Below are 24,899 nucleotides of genomic sequence, written 5' to 3'. Positions count from 1 at the left end.
AAGTATCTTGCATAAGCAGGGCCTCTGGTAGGTGCAAATCCAGTTCCATATTGCTAGGCCATAGAGCTCTACTTAGGAGCAGAACCCGTGTAGTTCCACTGTGCAAAGTGGGAGGTTGCATGTAAGGGAGCTGTGCAGGAGGTGCACGCAGGGGCTGAGAGGAGTAGGATCTGGTTAGCTAACATGTGCAAAGTGTTTTGAAGAGGCAAAGCACTACATATATGCTGAATCTTATTTAGTAGCAGCAACAGTAATGCCACTGACCCAAACTCATGTCGAATGAATTTTACAAATGCATGCAGACCATCTCATTCATATATATATTATTGTAATAACAATTCATTCTAACATTTTATTTTTATGTGATGGTGACATTTTCCTTTGCCAGGCAGCACACAAATAAAAATATAGAACCTTTTATCTGCTATCAAAAGGCTGCTATTAGTTATTGTATGTTTGAATTTAACATTTGCCCTTCATGTAATGTAGGTCAAATGTTACATTCAAATATGCAGTAAATAGTGGCCTTTGATTATCATAGTAAAGGGTTTACATTAATTTCACTTGACATTCACTGGAGCATGTCTGTATGTGGTCATTCTGTGAAAAAGTTTTTTAAAAGTTTGTCAAATTCAACACAGTCCAGTTTCTACACTTGGGAAGATGATATTTCAGAGCTTCCGTGATCTTGTGCAGGCTTAGTACAAAAGCCCAGAGCAATTTTAATTCAATAGGATGCTAAATGCAAACACATTACTAGATTTCACCAGCAAAGATAAACACAGTATATCAAGTATTATAAGGTGAGAAAGTGCTTGATGCCAAAAAAGTATGTTTTTTAAAAAGTCACAAGTTTATAGCTTATCCAAAGTAGAGAGTTCAAGGGGTCATGTTTTTCAAGGAAACAAATGCCAAGAGCATTTTAATGGCATATGAAGTTAGCTCAATCCTGCTGCTGCATTTTGCTGTATGAGGCCTTGATCCTGCAAACATGTGAGGGCTTAAATTTAAAGCATGAGAGTAGTTCCACTGAAGCCAGCACAAATAGAGTTGTCTGCCGGATTGGGGCTTTAGGCTCCAAAGTAACTGACTCATAAGGTAGGTCTGGATTTACAGCAGTGCAACTGTGAGAAAGATCTAACTCATTCAATGTGACTGTTTGCTATGGGGAATATATACATGGGCTTTTCTGAAAAAATAAAAAGGCATGTGCAGTATTGCCCATATCAGGCCCAACTCTACAAACTTTCCATGCACAGAATTTTGCCTTCAGTGGGACTTTTAGGATCAAACCTCAAAGGGAGATGCTCAGAAGACAATCAAGAACAGATATGCCCTGAACAACCTCACTTCATAGGAAGGAAACATCAAAAACATTCATACTTTTTCCTGTTAAAAGAATACACTTTCTGTTTGAAAGCATAAAACTAGAATTGTCCCTGTTCCTGGGTCTCAATCAGCAGTCATTTCTGTTCTGCGGTCCCCTCAGGAGTAGAATGCACCCTGTCTTCTGTACTAGAAAAGCAGGTACATTCAGCCACCCAAGTTGTGTATTTTTTTTGTCTCCATACTTTTCTGGAGTGAAATATGCAATAATCCTGAGTAGTTTGTGCATAACTTGTTTATGAATTAGAGCCTCTGGCTTCCATGGCCATTCCTGTGCAAATGCCTCCAAGGATTATCTTAGATTCAATATTCAGAACAAACACTCACAAGTAGGAATACATATTCCCCATTTTAATAAGAAAGGCATTTCTTAAGCTACAGTATGTGACTTACTCTAAGCAATTTTCCATTGAAGCTTATTTTTTCATTCTTGTGTGCTTGCCTGCCAAGTGGGCTGTTTGTTGATGGAGCAGCATGAATGCCAACATGGGCAAGAACAAAAAGGAAACAGATTGTGTAGTAAGGTTACAAAGAGAACCTTTACCTCATCCTTCAGGGTTTAAATCAATCTCTATTAGAGATTAGGATGAAACCTGATGTGCGAGGCAAATTGCCCCATATCTGTCTACTGCGAGGGTTCTTACACTTTCCTTTGAAGCATCTGGTACTGGCCATGTTTGCAGACAGGATATTGGTGTAAGTGAAGCTGAGTCCTGATGCAGGATGGCAATTTTTATGTTCCTATAGAACAGACTGGCTCTTACGTAACAGTAATCACCTTTTATAGGGAAGCAATCCACATTCATGAATATTATAGGGAATTTTATAGGGAAATTTTATCCGGAAGCAATCCACATTCATGAATATTATAGGGGATTTTATAGGGAATTTTATAGGGAAATTTTATCAGGAAGCAATCCACATTCATGAATATTCTTTTTCTTCTACATATAACTGAATATATTAAAAAAAGAATATTGTATTGCTTCCCAAAGACACTAGAGTTGCTACAATTTGTATCAAGTATCTAGCACACAGAAAAGAGGTCATGGGTTCTAACGGGGATGTTTAACTGCTCTGTTTTAACATGAATTGGAGGAGCAGACAGAAGGAGGAATGAGGAAGAAGTACATATTTTAGTTCAGAAGAGGGCTCCGCAAAGGATGCTTATATTATTGCTCAGCTTATCTCCATATCATTGATGCTCATGGTTTGGACACAGACTAATTATTTTAAGGACTTGAACACTGTTTTCCACAATCCTGATTGTCTTCCATATGTGACTTCCAGGATTTGGCCCACAGAATTTATCATAGCAGAAGGGGAAAAAAAGTGAATTTAAAATTTGCCTCACCAGTCCAGACCATTGGTCCATCAATTCTGGTATCCTGCTTCCAGCAATAGCTAATGCTATTTCATGTGAGGAAAGCAGAAATAAGATACCCAAAACATCAAAGTACCTGGAAAACTGTAGAATGAGGTACATAGGAAAATGTTTATTTCCTGATCTCCCAAGGAGTTGGGATACACACTGAGGCATGACATTTGATTACCCTTGTCTTAGCTTGCTAGTCTTACCAATGGTAATTAAATGCAGTCCTTTTTCAAATCTAGACACAGTTTTTGACTTGATATTCTTTTACAGCTGTGAATTCTAATACTTGATTACAGGCAAAGTAATATATCCTTTCACTTGTTCCATATTTACTGATTATTAATCTTGAGTGACCACTCTTGTCATAGTATGGGGATAGAGCCAAAAAGGAGGATTGCGTTCATTTACACAAATTTTTAGGCCAGGAGAGACCATAATGAGAATCTAGTCTGACCTCCTGAACAAGACAGGCCATAGAATTTCTTCCCATTATTCATGCATCTTAACCATCTTCTCTGGTTTGGAATAAAACAACTGCCTCTAACTCTGCCTTTTTTCAAGTTTAAACATTCCTAGCTTTTGCACTTGTTTGTTTGTAAGCCTCAGCATACTTCTAGCAATCTTCATTGTCCTTCTCCGGAGTTGCTGCTAAAGTATTTGCAAATAATCAAATTCTCTGGGGTCAGTGTCAGAACACTGTACCGAGTGATGTAAATGAGGGTCACATGGCGGTAAGCTCACCACACAATTTACAAGAGTGATTTTCCACAGTATGTTTTATCTGCCTCAGAAGAAAAAGGTTCGTTTAGCCGTGTGACCTCACTCCCATTCCTGTTATATCTTTAGTTGTCCCCCGTAATCACGTGGAATCCTGGACCTGTGGATCCTCCCCTTAGGCTGGGGGGAAGTCCCTTACCAGCACTTCCTGGATCCCAACACGGAAAAAAAAATTAAGAAGAAAAAAAAGAAAAAGGTTCTAGACAAAATAATCAATTATGGCAGGATTGTCACGTTTCCCATCCATGCAAGAGAATAAGGGGGGAAATGTTCCACTTTGTTCCTCTGCATGGGCTACCAGCACCACTGGTCTGTAGAAGTGGGGAGACAGCAGGCTTCTTGGGCAGATGCTTCTCCTTTCCCCTCCCACCCCCCCACTCTCGACATCCATTTAGATGGTGGAGGAGCAACTGGAGAAGGAGAGGGACTGGGTAGAAGTAAAGTGCTACCAGTATGGGGCAATATCTGATTTGTTCCAAGGGGGAAATAAAGGCAAGCCAGGGAAGGAATTGTGACTCACCCTTTGAAAGCAGCATAAACTAAACCAGAAAAGTCTCTTATTCCAGAATAAGGGTATGTCTACACTACGAAATCAGGTCGAATTTATAGAAGTCGTTTTTTTAGAAATTGGTTTTATATATTCAAGTGTGTGTGTCCCCACAGAAAATGCTCTAAGTGCATTAAGTGCATTAACTCGGCGGAGTGCTTCCACAGTACCGAGGCTAGAGTCTACTTCCGGAGTGTTGCACTGTGGGTGGCTATCCCACAGTTCCCGCAGTCTCTGCTGCCCATTGGAATTCTGGGTTGAGATCCCAATGCCTGATGGGGCTAAAACATTGTCGCGGGTGGTTCTGGGTACATATCGTCAGGCCCCCGTTTCCTCCCTCCCTCCGTGAAAGCAAGGGCAGACAATCGTTTTGCGCCTTTTTTCCTGAGTTACCTGTGCAGACGCCATACCACAGCAAGCATGGAGCCCGCTCAGGTAACCATCACCCTATGTCTCCTGGGTGCTGGCAGACGTGGTACGGCATTGCTACACAGTAGCAGCAACCCATTGCCTTCTGGCAGCAGATGGTACAGTATGACTGGTAGCCGTCCTTGTCATGTCCGAGGTGCTCCTGGCCATGTCGGCCAGGAGCGCCTGGGCAGACATGGGCGCAGGGACTAAATTTGGAGTGACTCGACCAGGTCATTCTCTTTAGTCCTGCAGTCAGTCCTATTGAACTGTCTTATGGTGAGCAGGCAGGCGATACGGATTGCTAGCAGTCCTATTGCATCATCTTCTGCTGGGCAGGCAAGAGATGTGGATGGCATGCAGTCCTTCTGCACCGTCTGCTGCCAGCCAAAGATGTGAAAGATAGATGGAGTGGATCAAAACAAGAAAACAGACCAGATTTGTTTTGTACTCATTTGCTTCCCCCCCTACCCCATCTAGGGGACTCATTCCTCTAGGTCACACTGCAGTCACTCACAGAGAAGGTGCAGCAAGGTAAATCTAGCCATGTATCAATCAGAGGCCAGACTAACCTCATTGTTCCAATAAGAACAATAACTTAGATGCACCATTTCTTATTGGAACCCTCCGTGAAGTCCTGCCTGAAATACTCCTTGATGTAAAGCCACCCCCTTTGTTGATTTTAGCTCCCTGAAGCCAACCCTGTAAGCCATGTCGTCAGTTGCCCCTCCCTCCGTCAGAGCAACGGCAGACAATTGTTCCGCGCCTTTTTTCTGTGCGGACACCATACCAAGGCAAGCATGGAGGCCTCTGAGCTCACTTTGGCAATTAGGAGCACATTAAACACCACACGCATTATCCAGCAGTATATGCAGTACCAGAACCTGGCAAAGCGATACTGGACGCGGAGGCGACGTCAGCGCGGTCACATGAGTGATCAGGACATGGACACAGATTTCTCTGAAAGCATGGGCCCTGACAATGCATGCATCATGGTGCTAATGGGGTAGGTTCATGCTGTGGAACGCCGATTCTGGGCTCGGGAAACAAGCACAGACTGGTGGGACCACATAGTGTTGCAGGTCTGGGACGATTCCCAGTGGCTGCGAAACTTTCGCATGCGTAGGGGCACTTTCATGGAACTTTGTGACTTGCTTTCCCCTGCCCTGAAGCGCATGAATACCAAGATGAGAGCAGCCCTCACAGTTGAGAAGCGAGTGGCGATAGCCCTGTGGAAGCTTGCAACTCCAGACAGCTACCGGTCAGTTGGGAATCAATTTGGAGTGGGCAAATCTACTGTTGGAGCTGCTGTGATGCAAGTAGCCCACGCAATCAAAGATCTGCTAATATCAAGGGTAGTGACCCTGGGAAATGTGCAGGTCATAGTGGATGGCTTTGCTGCAATGGGATTCCCTAACTGTGGTGGGGCCATAGACGGAACCTATATCCCTATCTTGGCACCGGAGCACCAAACCGCCGAGTACATAAACCGCAAGGGGTACTTTTCAATAGTGCTGCAAGCTCTGGTGGATCACAAGGGACGTTTCACCAACATCAACGTGGGATGGCCAGGAAAGGTACATGACGCTCGCATCTTCAGGAACTCTGGTCTGTTTCAAAAGCTGCAGGAAGGGACTTTATTCCCAGACCAGAGAATAACTGTTGGGGACGTTGAAATGCCTATATGTATCCTTGGGGACCCAGCCTACCCCTTAATGCCATGGCTCATGAAGCCGTACACAGGCAGCCTGGACAGTAGTCAGGAGCTGTTCAACTACAGGCTGAGCAAGTGCAGAATGGTGGTAGAATGTGCATTTGGACGTTTAAAGGCGCGCTGGCGCAGTTTACTGACTCGCTTAGACCTCAGCAAAACCAATATTCTCACTGTTATTACTGCTTGCTGTGTGCTCCACAATATCTGTGAGAGCAAAGGGGAGACGTTTATGGCAGGGTGGGAGGTTGAGGCAAATCGCCTGGCTGCTGGTTACGCACAGCCAGACACCAGAGTGGTTAGAAGAGCACAGGAGGGCGCGGTACGCATCAGAGAAGCTTTGAAAACCAGTTTCATGACTGGCCAGGCTACGGTGTGAAAGTTCTGTTTGTTTCTCCTTGATGAAACCCCCCGCCCCTTGGTTCACTCTACTTCCCTGCAAGCTAACCACCCTCCCGTCCTCCCTTTAATCATTGCTTGCAGAAGCAATAAAGTCATTGTTGCTTCACATTCATGCATTCTTTATTCATTCATCACACAAATAGGGGGATGACTACCAAGGTAGCCCAGGAGGGGTGGTGGAGGAGGGAAGGAAAATGCCACACAGCACTTTAAAAGTTTACATCTTTAAAATTTATTGAATGCCAGTCTTCTTTTTTTTGGGCAATCCTCTGTGGCGGAGTGGCTGGTTGGCCGGTGGCCTCCCCACCGCGTTCTTGGGCGTCTGGGTGTGGAGGCTATGGAACTTGGAGAGGAGGGTGGTTGGTTACACAGGGGCTGTAGTGGCAGTCTGTGCTCCAGCTGCCTTTGCTGCAGCTCAACCATACACTGGAGCATACTGGTTTGGTCCTGCAGCAGCCTCAGTATTGAATCCTGCCTCCTCTCATCATGCTGCCACCACATTTGAGCTTCAGCCCTGTCTTCAGCCCACAACTTACTCTCTTCAGCCCGCCACTTACTCTCTTCAGCCCTCCACCTCTCCTCCCGGTCATTTTGTGCTTTCCTGCACTCTGACATTATTTGTCTCCACGCATTCGTCTGTGCTCTGTCAGTGTGGGCGGACAGCATGAGCTCAGAGAGCATTTCATCACGAGTGCATTTTTCTTTCTTTCTAATCTTCACTAGCCTCTGGGAAGGAGAAGATCCTGTGATCATTGAAACACATGCAGCTGGTGGAGAAAAAAAAAAGGGACAGCGGTATTTAAAAAGACACATTTTATAAAACAGTGGCTACACTCTTTCAGGGTAAACCTTGCTGTTAACATTACATACATAGCACATGTGCTTTCGTTATAAGGTCGCATTTTGCCTCCCCCCACCACGTGGCTACCCCCTAAACCTTCCCTCCTCCCCGTGGCTAACAGCGGGGAACATTTCTGTTCAGCCACAGGTAAACAGCCCAGCAGGAACGGGCTCCTCTGAGTGTCCCCTGAAGAAAAGCACCCTATTTCAACCAGGTGACCATGAATGATATCTCACTCTCCTGAGGATAACAAGAGAGATAAAGAACGGATGTTGTTTGAATGCCAGCAAACATACACTGCAATGCTTTGTTCTACAATGATTCCCGAGTACGTGTTACTGGCCTGGAGTGGTAAAGTGTCCTACCATGGAGGATGCAATAAGGCTGCCCTCCCCAGAAACCTTTTGCAAAGGCTTTGGGAATACATCCAGGAGAGCCGCGAATGCCAGGGCAAAGTAATCCTTTCACATACTTGCTTTTAAACCATGTATAGTATTTTAAAAGGTACACTCACCGGAGGTCCCTTCTCCGCCTGCCGGGTCCAGGAAGCAGCCTTGGGTGGGTTCGGGGGGTACTGGCTCCAGGTCTAGGGTGAGAAACAGTTCCTGGCTGTCGGGAAAACCGGTTTCTCCGCTTGCTTGCTGTGAGCTATCTACAACCTCATCATTATCATCATCATCTTCTTCGTCCCCAAAACCTGCATCTTTGTTACCTCCATCTCCATTGAAGGAGTCAAACAACACGGCTGGGGTAGTGGTGGCTGAACCCCCTAAAATGGCATGCAGCTCATCATAGAAGCGGCATGTTTGGGGCTCTGACCCGGAGCGGCCGTTCGCCTCTCTGGTTTTCTGGTAGGCTTGCCTCAGCTCCTTAAGTTTCACGTGGCACTGCTTCGCGTCCCTGTTATGGCCTCTGTCCTTCATGCCCTGGGAGATTTTCACAAAGGTTTTGGTATTTCGAAAACTGGAACGGAGTTCTGATATTACGGATTCCTCTCCCCATACAGCGATCAGATCCCGTACCTCCCGTTCAGTCCATGCTGGAGCTCTTTTGCGTTTCTGGGACGCCACCATGGTCACCTCTGCTGATGAGCTCTGCATGGTCACCTGCAGCTTGCCACGCTGGCCAAAGAGGAAATGAGATTAAAAAGTTTGCGGTTCTTTTCCTGTCTACCTGGCCAGTGCATCTGAGTTGAGAGTGCTGTCCAGAGCGGTCAGAATGGAGCACTCTGGGATAGCTCCCGGAGGCCAATACCGTCGAATTGTGTCCACAGTACCCCAAATTCGACTCGGCAAGGCCGATTTAAGCGCTAATCCACTTGTCAGGGGTGGAGTAAGGAAATCGATTTTAAGAGCCCTTTAAGTCGAAATAAAGGGCTTCATCGTGTGGACGGGTGCAGGTTTACATCGATTTAACGCTGCTAAATTCGACCTAAAGTCCTAGTGTAGACCAGGGCTAAGAGTGTCTGCACAGGGAGCTAAAGTGGCATAACTGTAGAGGTATAATACCAGTATATCTCCTCATGTAGACAGACCCTCAGAGTCACAGAGCTACATGTTCAGTCTAGACCCCATTATATGTACTCCAAAGGCCTGTATCTTACTCTGCAAGAAGTCCCATTGAAATCGGTGGAAATTCCTGTGAAATAGCATACTATTTTTTGAGAGTAAGCAGAGAAGCATCTGGCCCCAGGTAGTTTAGCAAAATGTGGAGATGTCCTTCGCTGCAAAGTACTTTATCATCTAACTCTTTGGAAATGCTTAGAGCCAGGAGTCCAGCTGGAGAAAGACCTAAGGAGAGTTTGCCCTCAGAGCAAACTTCATTCATTAGCTGCACCCTCTGATTCATTGCTTCTCTGCACAGTTTCAGTGTCGTGCCTGCTGTTTTATTTGCTCGCTTATTTCTCTCCTTGACTTTGAAAGTTTGTTGCATCTCTAAGCACCCTTTGCCTACAGATATTCTGCTGACATTGCTTATGGGATAATCCCCTTCTTATCTTCAGTTTGGACCTCTTGTTGCTAACAGACCATTCCATTCCTTTCAGTCTTGCATACCTCTACTCTTTCATTTCTAAACTGTAAATCCGCCTAATCTCTTCTCGCAATTTATGCTGCTAAAACCCTGAATTCTTTCAAGTACTCTTCTTTTTAATTCTGTCCATCAAGGACTTGATTCTGCACAACACAGGTGCAGGAAGGGAAGACATGAGCTGAATGCACAAGTCCAATTTCACGTTGAAAGCATGGCCGTGCAGCCACTCTGCGTACTAGCAGGAGTGAGGTCAGAGAGGGGACTTAGTCATGTGCCTCATTTGCAGATTGAGGATCACACTTAAAGCCATGTAATTCTTCAGATATGCTCATTTTTACCACACCCTGCCCCTGGTGTGTGGTTTTGTTTGGTGTGGTTTGTTTTTGTTTTGTTTTGCACTCCACGCTTGAGTGTAAGTGAGAGAACACACAGGGGCTGAGGCATATTTTCACTTAGGCCTCACCCAAAGCTCATCTGAAATCCATGAGAGACTTTCCCTTTGACTTCAATAGGCACAGGGCTTAGCCCTCAGCTCAGAGGCTCACGCTTAGGCTGCATCAACAGTCAAGCTGAAGGCACAATTCCCACCACAGGTAAACGTACATGTGCTACCTTTGATCGCACTAGTGCGCAAAAACTAGCAGCAGAGCCATGGCAGCACAGGTGATGGGATGGACTAGTCACCCAAGTAAGTGCCTAGGATCCTGGCTGGGACTGTACTCAGGGCAGCTAGCCCCTCTCCTCACCTGCACCACACAGCTACACTGCTATTTTTAGCATGTTAGCTCAATCAAAGCTAGCAGATGTGTCTCTCCCCTACCTGGAAATTACACCTTCAGCTTCAATGTCAATGCACCCCCTATTCTTACTGTTACTCCTCGGCTCACACTCAAGTTGAAAAACCACAGCTTTGTGCTCTCTGCAGAATGCACACCACCCAAGGACTGTCCAGATGTATGCTGTGCGATTATTACTATCATGCACACTTGAAACAATGCTGGAATGCTGTACGTGGTGGGAGAGGGGCATTATTTTCTGACGCAGAGTTGAGGTTTGGGCTTATTGTTATAGTGCTGAACATACCTGCTGAAGTGAGTGTAGGTGAAGCAGTCAGTTACTCTGCAGAAGTGGCTTTAGAGATAGGCAGGTTAGATTTTCAGAGCTTTGCATGGGGACTAGAGTCACAGCTCTCAGTATTAATTATGACGACAAACAGAAGCTGACACCTAGTTACTGGTCTCCCAAGAGGAAAATACAGCCCCTTTGTGCCTCCTGCAGCGGCTGCTTCTTGGCAAAAGGACAAACGGTGATAGCGATTCCAGAGAGGTGTCAAAAGCCAAGAATCGTTCATTATTTACCATGCAGATTAGGGGAAAAGATGGACAGAACATATTAGGGCATGTCTACACTGGCAGAGTTACAGCGCCAGCAGTTACAGCGCTGCTCAGAGAGCGCTGAAGGGAAACCGCTGTTGTGTGTTCACACGGACAGCTGCCTGTGCAATAGCGTGTTCACACTTGCAGCGGTATTTGGAGCGGTGCGCTCTGGGCAGCTGTCCCACAGAGCACCTGTTTCTCTTCTGCCGCTAAGACTTGTGGGAAGGCAGAGGGGGGTTGCGGGGCATCCTGTGTCCTGTCCCAATGCCCCATGATGCATTGCTTCACATCCCAGCAATCCCTGTGCTTCTGTCCGCATTTGGCACCGTCTTTCAACGGTTTGTGTCCTGCGCGCCCTGCCTCTTCAGCTGCAGGAATGGATCCCGAACTGTTGGTCAGAGCGAGCAGCGTGCTGATCAACACGTCACGAGTGGCAGTGGAGTTATTCCTTAAACTACAAAGACAAGAGGAGTGGCTTATATTTCTCTACTTCTCCTGGATTCTAAATCCAACCACTTGGAGCCAGCAAAGTGCAGGTTATCCACATTTTCCTCCCCAAAATGCCTCTCTTTTCCCCACCTTTGTCACTGCCGTGGTGTAATGAGTTCTGCCCCTGCCAAACAGGAACCCTTTAGTCATACTTGGTGTGGCGTACGGCCCAATGGGAAGCACTGCCAATGTTCTATGTTAAAATTGTAATTTTCAGTGATTTTAGTGTAAGTGAACAGGAAACAAGCATTTAGTGTTCTACAGAAAGAAAATCATTAAGGGCCCAGTTCTGGTCCAGAGTCATGGCTGTGACCAAAAACCTTTAGATGCCTGTGCCCCACCTGTGTGCTCTCCTGGTGTTGTCCACTCCTCCTGCATAAGCTATCACCATCCTCCGGCTGATCTAAGTTATGCTCTGCTGCCAATGACCTAAAGGATCTGCTATGACAACAATGATTTGTCAAGGCACAGGAAAGGCCTAGTAGTCTTACTTGGGACAGGTGGGCTTAGGGTTCACTGGGGTTCTCCTCTTGTGTCTGGCTAAACCAGTTTTTGGATCACTTTGCACTAGTGGTATGAAGCATAAAGCAGCCACAGCACAGCCAAAGATCAGGACTCTGTCTTCAGTTCCACCTGTGCAATCCAATTAAAATCACTGTGTGTAAATGAAGTCAGAATTTGGCTTTATGTGTACATGGATATTAGAGTGATATAATATTATATATAAGACAAAGGCAAGACACTCATAAAACAAGAATAGAAATATATCATATCTAGATATATATCATATCTACCTTTACCTCAAGAGGAAAGAAAACTTACATATATAGCATATGGCTGGAATAGCAAACTTGCTGTATTTTTGGCAGGTATTCATAATTCAACATAACATGCAGTGCTGCTCACAAACCAACGAGTACTCTGTCTCACTGCCTCCACATACGTTAACCTGTATTCTGAGAGAGAGGTTTAGTCATTTCCCTCTTTCACATTCAGCTGTGTGGGGATAGCACTGTCAAACCTTGCCTCACACTTTTCAGACATGTAGTGTTATGCACACGCTTGAAGCAGGAAAACATTGTTCTAGTGTTGGGTTGTCCCTGAAAACCCTATAGTACAGCAGTTGACAGGCATTTTATTGACTGAATGTGAGTCACATGGCTAAGGTACCACACACAGCTTGGAGTTCAGGCCTTGGTCCAGTGGGAGCTGCTGGTGTTCAGCACCACAAAACAAAATCAGGTCACTCATTCAGGTGCCTAATTGTGGATTTACGTCCCTAATTTTAGGCACCCAGGCGTCCTTTCAAGAATAATGTCTTTTTTCCCCTTCCTTTCAGTGACCTGGCTAGTGCTGAGTGAAATTTTCCCTGGTGGGATCAGAGGACGGGCCATGGCTTTAACCTCTAGCCTGAACTGGGGTATAAATCTCCTCATCTCCTTGACATTTTTGACTGTAACTGGTAAGAATTCTTTGTTTCTTCTTGAGTGTATATGCCCATTACCGGGCATTGTGATGCATTCTCAGGGTGTCTAGCACTGTATGTCATCCTGTTAGCCCTGTCTCTCATCATAAAAGGGAACTGTTGATGTTAAACTGAGTGACAATTTCCTGCCACTCCAGTTGGTTAGCCAGCCCCACAGATCCCTCAGGACTCTGCCAGTCCTAACTTTGCCTTGCAGGTTAACCCTTGGTGCTCTTCAGTTCCTGAACACTCCAGAAGCATCTCCCTTCAGCATCTAACCTGTCACTGGACGCTCACAGAAATTACCAAGTGCGCTGGCTCTAAAGAGGCTTGATTTAACCAGGAATTCACACTCTACTTATCACAACTGCACTGCGATGTACTTACGATGAAACAGAGAAGTTTATTAACCAACAACAGAAATTTAGGTGATACTAAGCAGAGATAATACACAGACAATGGTTACAAATAAAACAAAAGTATTATCACACTTTCTAGTGACAAACTTAATGGACTTCAATCCTTGTCTAAGGCAGACTTCTCAACTACAGCCATTTCTTAGTGACACCAACCCACCATTCATGGATCCACCATTCATGGTTACAAAGAGCACTGACCTCTTTGTCCCCTCAGTGATGGATAACCAAAGCTTATTTTTGCTTCTCCTTATATTCCCCAAAGTTGGTCCTTTTCACTAGTCAGGATGAACCCCTGGGGATCAGACTCCAGTGTCTTCCTATGCTGATTTCTCATCCTCATGTTAATTTGCTCCTTCTGTTTACCTCCAACACAAAATGAACTGTCCAATGTTTCTGGCATCACAATGCTCAATTTATATCAGAAAGAGGGAGATAACTGTTCTCCCTCTTGTCTGGAAGAAAACCTGTTTCACCCTTTGGTTACAGATTTTAAAGCTTAATATCAGTAAGTATCCATAATTCCTCCTATACACAGTTAATACACAGTGTTAATGTTTCACAATGATATTAATGACCAGTGTATCACCAGCTTTCATTTGATATCTCACACGACATTCTTTACAGATAAACACTATGACAGCAATGTGTGAGGTGTAGTGAGTTTTTCAGGCCTGACAAGAGTTGCTGATGCAGTAGTGAACTGCCAATGCACCTCTGCATCACAGGCATAATGAATCTTCCCCATATGGACAACATAACAATCTCTTAAATGTTAGAAATAAAATGCAAGGGCCAAATTCAGAGGTGATTTGCTGGTGGGTGTTCCAGACCGCACAGAGAGTACACTAGATCAGTTTAGACTTCATCTGCAGTCCTGACGCCTTCCGCTCACACGCCAGTAAGTAGGGGGTAAATATGCCTGAGGAAGCATAATGGATTCAGATTAAGAGACTAATTTGTACTACCTCTGAATCTGGCCACAGGTCTCTTACTCGGGCTATCAAAGACCTCTTCACTAATAAGCTATACAAATAACAGTTAGGACTCAGTCCTGTTTCCTTTGAAGTTAATGGAAGTTTTACTCTAGGGTAGTGCTGGTTGAAAATTTTCCAGTGAAATGTTTTTCCATTTAACCAAAATTTACACATTCCTGCCAACTTTCAATTTTGATGAAGTTCTGTTTAGAGAAAAAATGGAAAAAAGTGTTTTGATAAGGCTGAAACATTGTTTCAACCTTATCAGAATGAAATGCTATGTTTTTTTGTTTTGAAAAATAAAAGACTGTTTATAAATTATAATGTAACAAAATAAGAATGATTTGATCAACCTCAAACAGTTTATTTCCAGAACTTTATTTCACCAGAAGTTTAGAAATGTTTTGGTTTTAGACCATTTCAAACAAAAACAAATTTCCAAATGTCAGAATTTCCTGCAGAACAGAGTTTCAACCAGCTCTACTAGAGTTCAGCAGAAGCAGAGTCAGCTCTCAGCTGATTATCTTGGAACTCGCTGCAGGTCTGGTAGAGTTCAGTAATGTTAGATGGAGTGCTGAGATTAGGTTATCAAGAAGAGGTACGATCCAGACTTAAAACAGGGTAAGGAAAAATAGTCTGCTTTTCCTTGGTTAAAACTCAAGAGAAATTTCAGGCCAAATTCTGTTCAGTTAAATGAGTGTAAATCCACAAGAATTTGACTAGCAAAAGTGGAGTTAGTCTGGATTTACACAGGCAGGCAAAATTTGGCTGTTAGTCTTCAGGCAAAAGACTGAAGGTGCATTCAGGTTCCATTAAGAAAAGGAGTACTTGTGGCACCTTAGAGACTAACCAATTTATTTGAGCATGAGCTTTCGTGAGCTACGGCTCACTTCATCGGATGCATACCGTGGAAACTGCAGCAGACTTTATATACACACAGAGATCATGAAACAATACCTCCTCCGACCCCACTGTCCTGCTGGTAATAGCTTATCTAAAGTGATCATCAAGTTGGGCCATTTCCAGCACAAATCCAGGTTTTCTCACCCTCCACCCCCCCACACACAAACTCACCCCCCCCCACAAACTCACTCTCCTGCTGGTAATAGCCCCTGGGCTATTACCAGCAGGAGAGTGAGTTTGTGTGTGGGGGGGTGGAGGGTGAGAAAACCTGGATTTGTGCTGGAAATGGCCCAACTTGATGATCACTTTAGATAAGCTATTACCAGCAGGACAGTGGGGTGGGAGGAGGTATTGTTTCATGATCTCTGTGTGTATATAAAGTCTGCTGCAGTTTCCAAGGTATGCATCCAATGAAGTGAGCCATAGCTCACGAAAGCTCATGCTCAAATAAATTGGTTAGTCTCTAAGGTGCCACAAGTACTCCTTTTCTTTTTGTGAATACAGACTGACACGGCTGTTGCTCTGAAACCTGTCAGGTTCCATTGAATCAAACAGGAGTTGTACTTGCATATCTGAGCGTACAATACAGCCCAGAGCTTCAGCCTTAACTTTCAGCTCATGACACAAATTGACAGATGCTAGGAGATTGTGACTCTGATCTCTTGTATTCTCCATTGTTCCAAATGTATTTTCAAAACCTGGTTATTCACTGGAACCAACAGGAGTTAACTCCTAGATCCATTACTGGCACAGAGTGGACTGTCAGCAGTGGAAGTACTGGAAACTGCCAGCATGAAAGGATTAGTTAGAGCTGGCAACTACAACTGTGTGAAATATGTTTTTTTTGCTTCATAAAATGTTCACATCAAAAATACATGTTGGAGGAATTTCAAAGAGCCTCTGAACTTTCAGACCAGCACCAGTGGTTACCAGACCTGCTATCGGGGGATAGTAGTTAAAAGTCAAGCCAGTAGTCAAGCATTGCTGAATTCTATTTGTGATTTCTTAGTTTGCTTGCACAAGGCTAGAACTAGGGGTCCTGGGGATGCTGCCACATCCCCTGACTTGAAGTGGTTTCCTTCCATTATATGCAAGGTTTATAGTTGGGTTCAATGGCTCTCAGCACCCCCACTATACACATTATTCCAGAACCCCTGCACCAGGCACAATTAAAAATATAAGTTTTCCTTGTGACATAACAATTACTTACAGATACGAGGGCTCAATGCTGTCAACCCTGATTTCAATGGGACTGCCTTAAAAAACCCTTTTGTAATACTAACAAAACATATTTTTTCTTTTATAGACCTAATTGGTCTGCCATGGGTGTGTTTCATTTACTCAATAACGAGTCTAGCATCACTGGCTTTCATCATTGTGTTTATACCAGAGACAAAGGGATCCTCTTTAGAGCAAATATCCATGGAACTAGCTAAACAGTAAGTATCAAGTGTATTTGCATCCCCACCACACTCCCAATTAACTTGTGGCCTTTTACTGCCAGATTAATAAATAGAAAGTTACTTTGGGTTTGCTTGCAAGATCAAACTCCTTGAGGGTTCCTTCATTCACTAAAGTCAATGGCAAACCCCTCAATGGTGAAGGACCAGGCCCCAAAAGAGGATTTACAGTCTCCTACTATGAACTTCATTGTGATGAATAAGTAAACAGTAAGAGTATCTAAACTAGAGTTCAGGTTCTCCCAGTACACTCCAGCTGCTTTGTATCAGAACAAAAGAGGAAGAGTGCACTAGTGAATCTGTCCTTTAATGATGGGGAGGACCTCAAAGCTTCAGAGGTTCAGATGAGTTTTAAGCACACACAAATTCTGATCTGAAAGAACCTTCCAAATTGCTCAGGTCTGCAGATCTGTTGGGGAAATCTCACCAAAAAAGACCTACCAGGAAGTCTTGTGTATGTCCCTACTCAGTTGTGTAGTGCAAACTCCAGCATAGCAGTAGTGGAGTTAGATGGAAAATGTGCAAGTATCCTCATTCCCATGTAGCCTTCTGCCTGGCCCATTCTGACCATCCTTTATTTGATGGAGTTCCATCTGCTTCCTTCCATAATGCATAAGCAGAGAAGGTCCTATGTGATTCCATATTAACAATGAACCCCCAATGAACCATAGGGGCACAAAGTTACAGTTCTATAGTATTTATATGCTGTATCCACATTCTTTAGGTAGAAGCTTCACTGATCAGAAATTAACTGATGCCTTTTAACAGTGCGCTAATTTTTGTGTGTGTCCCCTGAAACAGGGATACACAGGACTGAGGTGTAAAACTCAGGACTTTCCTGACATGTTCGAGATGGGTTGCAACCCTACATAGGGCACAGGACTGCAAAGGACCTCCTGGGTCAGAGGCTTCATAGGGAATCCAATCATATAAGCCTGTTCACAGATTTATCAAGCTCCATTTTAAAAACTAGTTCAGTTGTTTGTCCCATTACTCCAGTTGGAAGGCTGTTTCAGGGCCTCACTCCGCTGATGGTGAGAAGCCTTTAGCTACACCAGCTGGCTGCTTTAATGAAGATCAGCTTCAAAGGAGTCCAACATCATGGAAAAAGGGGTAGAGAAATCACAGAAAAAGATAGTTGACCACTGTAATTCTTATGGGGTCATGTTACAGATGTCATAGGGTAAAATCCTGGCCCAATGGAAGTCAATGGGAATTTTGCTATTGTCTTTATTGGTGAAATCCTGGTCCCATAGGATTCTTTTGGCTAATCAAACCAACCATTATCTGAATTTGAGTAGACTATTGCTATCCCATCTCTGTTGCTGCTCTATGCCCCTTCACTAGGTACTACTAATTTGAAGGACAGGATATAACAAGTTCCATTGGCTGGATGTTGAAATGAGAAAAATTCTTATAAGAAATAAGACATTTTTGACAGTGAGGGTAATTAGCTATTGGAGAAACTTATCAAGAGAGATTCTTTATGACTTGGAGTCTTTAAATCAAGACGAGCTTGGCTGTTCTCATTGGTGGCAGATGAAAGAACAAGGAGTAACGATCTCAAATTGCAGTGGGGGATATTAGGAAACACTATTTCACTAGGATGGTGGTGAAGCACTGGAATGGGTTACCTAGGGAGGTGGTGGAATCTCCATCCTTAGAGGTTTTGAAGGCCCCGCTTGACAAAGCCCTGGCTGGGATGATTTAGTTGGGAGTGGTCCTGCTTTGAGCAGGGGGTTGGACTAGATGACCTCCTGAGCTCTCTTTCAACCCTAATCTTCTATGATTCTATGGATGTCTTTCTAAAGATACTCTGTAGTTCAACCAGAAGTGATTTGGCTTGAAAATGTTCACTTATATAGAGGAAAGAATAATTCCCTCCACTGTAGGAATTCATAGGTGAAATTCTGTTGCCAGACTAGATGATCATAGTGACCCCTTCTGACCTTAAAAATCAATGAATTCTTTGAGAATACAATAAGGTAGTTGCTGACTACCAGTCTGAGGAATACATATTTATTGGACAAGATTTAAGGACTCAGTCTCCTTTGCTCTCACCATTCTCCTCTATCATTAAACAAACTGCAGAAAGAGAAAGAATCATTGCAAAGATCAAAGCTAGCAACATCCAAGTGTCTGTTACACATGGCATAACAAAGTATTTTCCTTTCTCCATCTAATTCCAATTTAAAAAGAAAAAAAAAAGGTAAGCCAAAACTGCCACCTAGTGGAGAAGTAGGGTAACATGCTCCCACAGTTCATGGGACCATGTCTTTCTCTTCAAAGCTCCAAAGATGTCTATGTTTCTGAATAAATAGTAAAGTAGCTAAAATACTTACACAGACAGAAATTAAGCTGTAGGAAACCTGTGTCAAAACTAAAGCTGTCTGAGTGATATCCCAACAGTCTAGTCAATGCATTTGACTACATTACTCAGCAAATAAGAAAAGGAGGACTTGTGGCACCTTAGAGACTAACCAATTTATTTGAGCATAAGCCTTCGTGAGCTACAGCTCGCTTCATCGGATGCATTCAGTGGAAAATACACAAAGTAAAACTATTTCCCCATGTTTATTCCCACCCCCCACTGTTCCTCAAACTTCTTGTCAACTGCTGGAAAAGGCCCACCTTGATTATCACTACAAAAGGTTCAAGCCTCTGCCCCCCGCTCTCCTGCTGGTAAGAGCTCACCTTACCTGACCACTCTCCTTACAGTGTGTGTACGGTAACACCCATTGTGTCATGTCCTCTGTGTATATAAATCTCCCCACTGTATTTTCCACTGCATGCATCCGATGAAGTGAGCTGTAGCTCACGAAAGCTTATGCTCAAATAAATTGGTTAGTCTCTAAGGTGCCACAAGTCCTCCTTTTCTTTTTGCAAATACAGACTAACACGGCTGCTACTCTGAAACTCAGCAAATAATGTTTTATGTGATAAGCTGTAAAAACTGTTTATTGACTAAATCTACTCAACAAATCCTTGCAGCAGTTGTTGAATGTATTACTAGCGAATGATTGTGCATTATGTGACCAGCTGTAATCAAAACTTATTTCTGTGTCACTGAACTAGCCAAAGAGGTAGAAATATTTACAAGGGAAGAACAAACTTTGACCATTTGATTGAATGCTAAATGTTTCTTCTCTTTCAGGAAGTATACAAAGAGCTCCATTTGTTGGATGGGCCAACGTAGAGAGAAACTAGTGCCAACAGAACTTCCCAAGAGAGATCATCATGAGCCGTTCTACTAGACTGGAGAAGGATATTTGTCCAAGGGCAACCAAGACAGTTTCTACAATATTGACACTACTACACAACACTTAGTCTGTATTCCATTCTTTAGTAGCTTTATATTGCCACTGAAAGAAAAACATTTAAGATTTTTGTAGTTTAAAGTTTATTAAAAGGGTTAAAATAAGTAAAGCCAACATTCCTCACCTCCAAATTAACCCAGCTCTGAAATATGGTAGGTGAATGGGTATTGAAATAAAACAATTACAATATTTAACATAGGGATAGCCACATTGCTAACTTCTTCAACTTGTGGGGACCCAGATCACTTTGTGTTGCAGCACAGGTCACATTAGACTGGAATATATAAAAGGAAGAATCTGTGCAGTGCAGTTAGCAGTTAGCAGCTTTATTACTGTATTCACATCTGGCCATGCTAGAAGTCTGCATGACTCTCTCAGCACTCTTGGCCCCAACATACACAAGGTCTTGTGTGAAACTTGGATTGGATTTCATTGTCTACTTTAGTTATTCCAGAGTCAGGAACATGAAAGTGATCTTCCCCAAACAATCACCACTCGCCCTTCATTAGGCACTAGTTGGCTCATGGTCCATTGCTTTGCTGAGCAATAAGCTTCATTAACTTTTAAAACAGCAGCAATAGCAATTAAAGCTATGTTGTTGAACTTCTAGACTTGAGATGCTATCTGGACTGGTACCTGCTAAAGGAGTACTTGGAAAAAGCAAATCAGCGGAACACAAATTGCCATTTTCCAGTGCCCTCTTACATGCTGAGACACATAGGATTTCAATCTGTATTCAGTGGTGATCATAATTAACTGGCTGTACTGCTTAGAAATGTCAGGCTGTAGCTGTCACCAAATGCAGTCTCCAGTACTCAACAAAAGTAAATGGAGTGGACATGGTGGTTACCCTGGACAGCTCAAGTGGAGAGACTTCTACTCTCTTTGCCTAGAAGGTCATGAATGTTCTTGTAGAGTGAGCTCTTAGAAGACAAATAAGTCACCCAAACAGATGGGTATCAAGTCTTTTTTTTTTAGGGAAATCCTGATGGCTCACTGCAACCATACAGTGGAATCTCTTCTCCTCATGACCAGGATTTAGTCAAGGAATCAGAAATGATCCCTTCAGTTGATATTTTAATGCAACTTTGGGCAAGAAATCTGGCACTGCTTTAACTACTCTCATCTCGTTGAAAAAACAGATTTTTTTGCACAAGAGGAACTGTAATTTTCCGACCCATCTGGCCAAAGCTATAGGCCTACTCAGGCTATAGGTTCTAAGGCAATTAAGCTTTCCATTAAGGATTCAAGAAGTGCATATATTAAAGAATTGAATACAAAGTTCAAATCCCATAGAAAAGCTAGAGAAGAGTCAAAGATACAATTTACTAGCAGCTATTAGGAATTTAGCTACCTCGGGACGTGAGCCTACTGATCAAGCTTCACCTTATCCTACATGCTGTGGAGGGCTACAGCCTGATCTCTCAGAGAACTGACATCAAAACCCTACCCAATCTTTTTGTACAGGAAGTATCAGTTGAAGTCCATCCTCCTGCCAACACTGGAGTTTTAATACCATGATATTTTCCAGAGCTTTCCTTGTTTTAAAGGACACAGGCCCTGGAGCTTCCAGCAAATCCCTTAGATCGTTGCTCCAGAGACTGGTAAGATCTCATGGCTGGCCATCTTTTCCTGACACTGCTGTCGTCAATATTCACATTACCGTGCGTGTCAGTTTTGGGCTGCATTCTGATCAATCAGACAGATCAAGAATTTTGCCTGAGTCATCTGCAGTTTCCCTTTTTGACTAGAGCTATAGTCACTGCTGAGAACAGAGGTATTGCTGTGCTCTCTGAGTGGGGCAGAGCTCCAGTGCAGGTACAGCACAACAGGGTGAACCCATCCCTTCTATTGAGCTCAGCAGCAGTTCCTCAGACTCCCCCTTTCCCTCCAATAGCACTACAGTGCAGGAAGGAGGAGTTAATAGAGGTAGGAGCCTCACCTGCAGGCTGGAGCCAGAAGGCAGCTGTTGGAGCCTAGAGGGGAGGAATTGTGGGGCAGCTGGAGTTTGGCAGTGAGACGCTAAGAAGTGGGGGGGCTAGAGAAGAGTGGAATCCAGGAGAGCAGGATGTGAGCGCACACATACATTTTCTATGCATTTCAGTTTGAATTTCCAACCTGCCATTGTTATACACACTTTGAAGATGGCAAGGGGGTGTGCAAAAGCCAGAAAGCAGGCCAAAACCCATAATTTATTCACCTTTTGAAAGTCTCAGGAAATTTTTGGTTCAGACTCACGATTTTCAAACTCTTAGGGTTGGCCATACTGTAAGTCAGCCTGAATTTTCCTTCCCTTAAGGCAGTATAGGCCGGTTAATCATTTAAAAATACTAGTGTCCTTCCTTCCCTGTATTAAATTCTCCACTTTGGACTATTGAAATAGAAGAATATTAAAGTTTATAGTGTACTGTTTATGCCATGTTTATTTTGTGTTTCTCACCACTTGGATAATAAAGAATCTACGCTGTTATGTTTTATGTTTTGTTTGTGTGTTAAACACACACCAGACCGAAAAGCAAAGAGACAGGTTCATTTTCTCAGACATTAGCAAAATATTGTGTTAGGGCTGCAAACGCTGCAGTGTTAAAAAAATACAGTGACATTAAACAAAGTCACAGAATATTCCTGTTGCTCCTAGACATTTGCACAAATGTACTTTTAGAAAAGAAGGTTTGGGGCACATGTAATGCAACAGTGTTCTATTCTTTATATGAGGCTGTTCTCTGGGCTTCCACGTGCAACTGCTTTTCTCATTTTTATCTTTTTGGAACTGGAGGAGAGTGACTCCCCAATCAGCAGACCCTCCTCATGGCTCAGGATTGGGTAGCAGGCTCTCATTACCTGGAACCCCCTGCCAAACACCACTCCAGCCCTACTTCTTCTCATGACTCAGCTCTCTAGCCAGGTCACTTATAGTCCCTCCCCTTCCAGGGGTAACAGGAAGTCCTACCAATAAATTATTCCGTGACCTTGTATTAGGTCTTCAGCCCCTGACTCTGGTCTCTGTCATCCTTACACTCCTTGTCTCACAGCCTCAGACCATCTCTACCTTCCCATGTTCCCTGGCCACTCTAGGTTCACCCTTTTTTCAAGGAAGGGTGTCTACTCTAGAATTCCCGACAAATTCCAACTAACACCATGAACTTAAACTGCTTCTATCCACCTTAGGCTCAATTTTTCATCCCTCTTAAATTACCCTTAGGCGCCATTCCTTAGCTGAACATGGAGTCCCAAGACTACCTCTCTTAGACTCTAACTCCTATTTCCAGGCCCACCACAGAAGCTACTTCCCTCCTACAGCTTTCTCCCAGTTATCCTGCTACCTAACTTCTATCAGACTTAGTTCAAAGAGAGGGAACTCTCAAACTTCTAGGTGCGTTCCCCCCAGTCTCTCTCTCTGTCAGCCTTCCTTTCCCAGCTGTCCAATAATTGCAATCAAGCCACCAGTCAGGATCAGCAGGAGAATAGTTACTGTATCACAGGTGCAGCTGAGCTGACTCCCTGTCCCCCTTAAAGGGCCAGCTAGCCTTTGACAGACACTGATCCTGCACCGAGCTCTACCCAGACAGACCTCTAAGCCCTTTTCATGGTTACACTTGTAGAGAATTATCAGTATTGTATTCCAGTCAGGCAGCTTTGGACAAATTATTTTTTCCCCCAAGTCATCCACTTCAGTCCTTCAATCATTCTTGTTACTTGATAGATGATTTGCTGCCAATTTGTCAACATTTTTTCCATTACTAAGAAGTGCCCAGGAATGAATGCAGCATTCTAGAGTTGGTATATTCTTAGCAATAGCATTTGGCAGGAGACTGTCAGCTTCCTGATTTGTGCCTCTATAGCTTCACGATGCCTCTAAGCAGGTAGTCTGAAGCTGTATTGGTTTATTATTAGCACCATACTACATTCTTTCTACAGGTCTCATGTAATTTACTTTCCACTATCAACCACTTGGTCCTTTGCAGTATTACCGTTTTCTAAATAGATGTCTGCCACTGAATATTGGTGTTATATCCTGCAAGTGTTCCCACAAAAAAAAGACAATTGGCTGAGGAAATCCTATGGCAGTTACCTCCCAACCCATTCTCATGAAGGACTGGACACGTTTGTGCTCCAGCTCTCACCTCACATTCCCCATTGACCGGGCACCTGGCAAAATAAATAAATAAAAACTCTGGGTGCAGGCACAAGCCACCATTAACTTTGCTGCAGCCATCTAACCGGACATCCAACATCTCCAACATGAGATAATGTAGACTGTGGTGTTCCTTTTTTTGGGCAAAGCTCTATGCAGCCCCATCCCCCTGGAGCTCCAGTAGGGGGATTTACACAAGATCACAGTGAATGATGTATGATGGCACAGAACTGGCATTTCCATCTCCATGGTCCACCTAAGTAGGGTCCCCTTTGGGATGGAAGTGGAGGGGAAGATAAGGATCTATACATCTAATCACAGGGGCCTTTTGTATTATTTCTGTCTTAACACAACTTCCTAATTTGCAATTATCAGGAAGTTTAACTATCACACATTTTGTCCCCTCTTCCAGATTTTTAATAAAGATATTAAATAAAATGAACACGGATCACTACAGCAGCCCACCATATGCCTTCTCCCATCTTGGTACATTGTTATGTTTCTTTATCCTTCATTCAAACTCCATCAGGCAGCTTTCACTTCAAGTAACTACTAATATCCAAGACAGTATTCTTCCTCAAATAAATTTTAATGAAAATCCAGAAATATTTCACTGACTGCACCCACTTGTTTTATGATTTGATACAAAAGCAGCAAACAAAGCCACCTCTTGCAGTTGTGTACCTCAAACTCTCCTTCAGCAGTTAAGGACTGAAGGATCACAACCCAGATTTTATACCATGATTTTGTTCTTTAGAAACTCATCATATTTACTGCTCATTGTCCTGTTACCTAAAGCAGCATGAATTCAGAATTGCTGCATTCCTCGCACACACTGAACCTGAAAGTGAATTATGCAGCTCCTCCAAACTAGCACCACTAA

The 24,899-nt window shown here is 43.6% G+C and overlaps 1 protein-coding gene across 1 annotated transcript in view; it reads left to right on the top strand.

The window, feature by feature from the left end:
* SLC2A12 (solute carrier family 2 member 12) overlaps window positions 1-22,358 on the top strand; it is a 43,267-nt gene extending 20,909 nt beyond the window's left edge. The window contains exons 3-5 of the mRNA XM_084624377.1: window positions 12,683-12,805; window positions 16,411-16,543; window positions 19,719-22,358. Of these exons, the coding sequence (XP_084480503.1) occupies window positions 12,683-12,805; window positions 16,411-16,543; window positions 19,719-19,818 (356 nt within the window). The 3' untranslated portion in view covers window positions 19,819-22,358. The remainder of the gene's footprint in view (window positions 1-12,682; window positions 12,806-16,410; window positions 16,544-19,718) is intronic.
* The last annotated feature ends 2,541 nt before the right edge of the window (window positions 22,359-24,899 follow it).

The sequence above is a fragment of the Lepidochelys olivacea genome (assembly GCF_965140295.1).
Source record: "Lepidochelys olivacea isolate rLepOli2 genome assembly, chromosome: 3".
NCBI classification, from domain to species: domain Eukaryota; kingdom Metazoa; phylum Chordata; order Testudines; family Cheloniidae; genus Lepidochelys; species Lepidochelys olivacea.
This window is presented reverse-complemented; position numbering and strand designations above follow the sequence as displayed.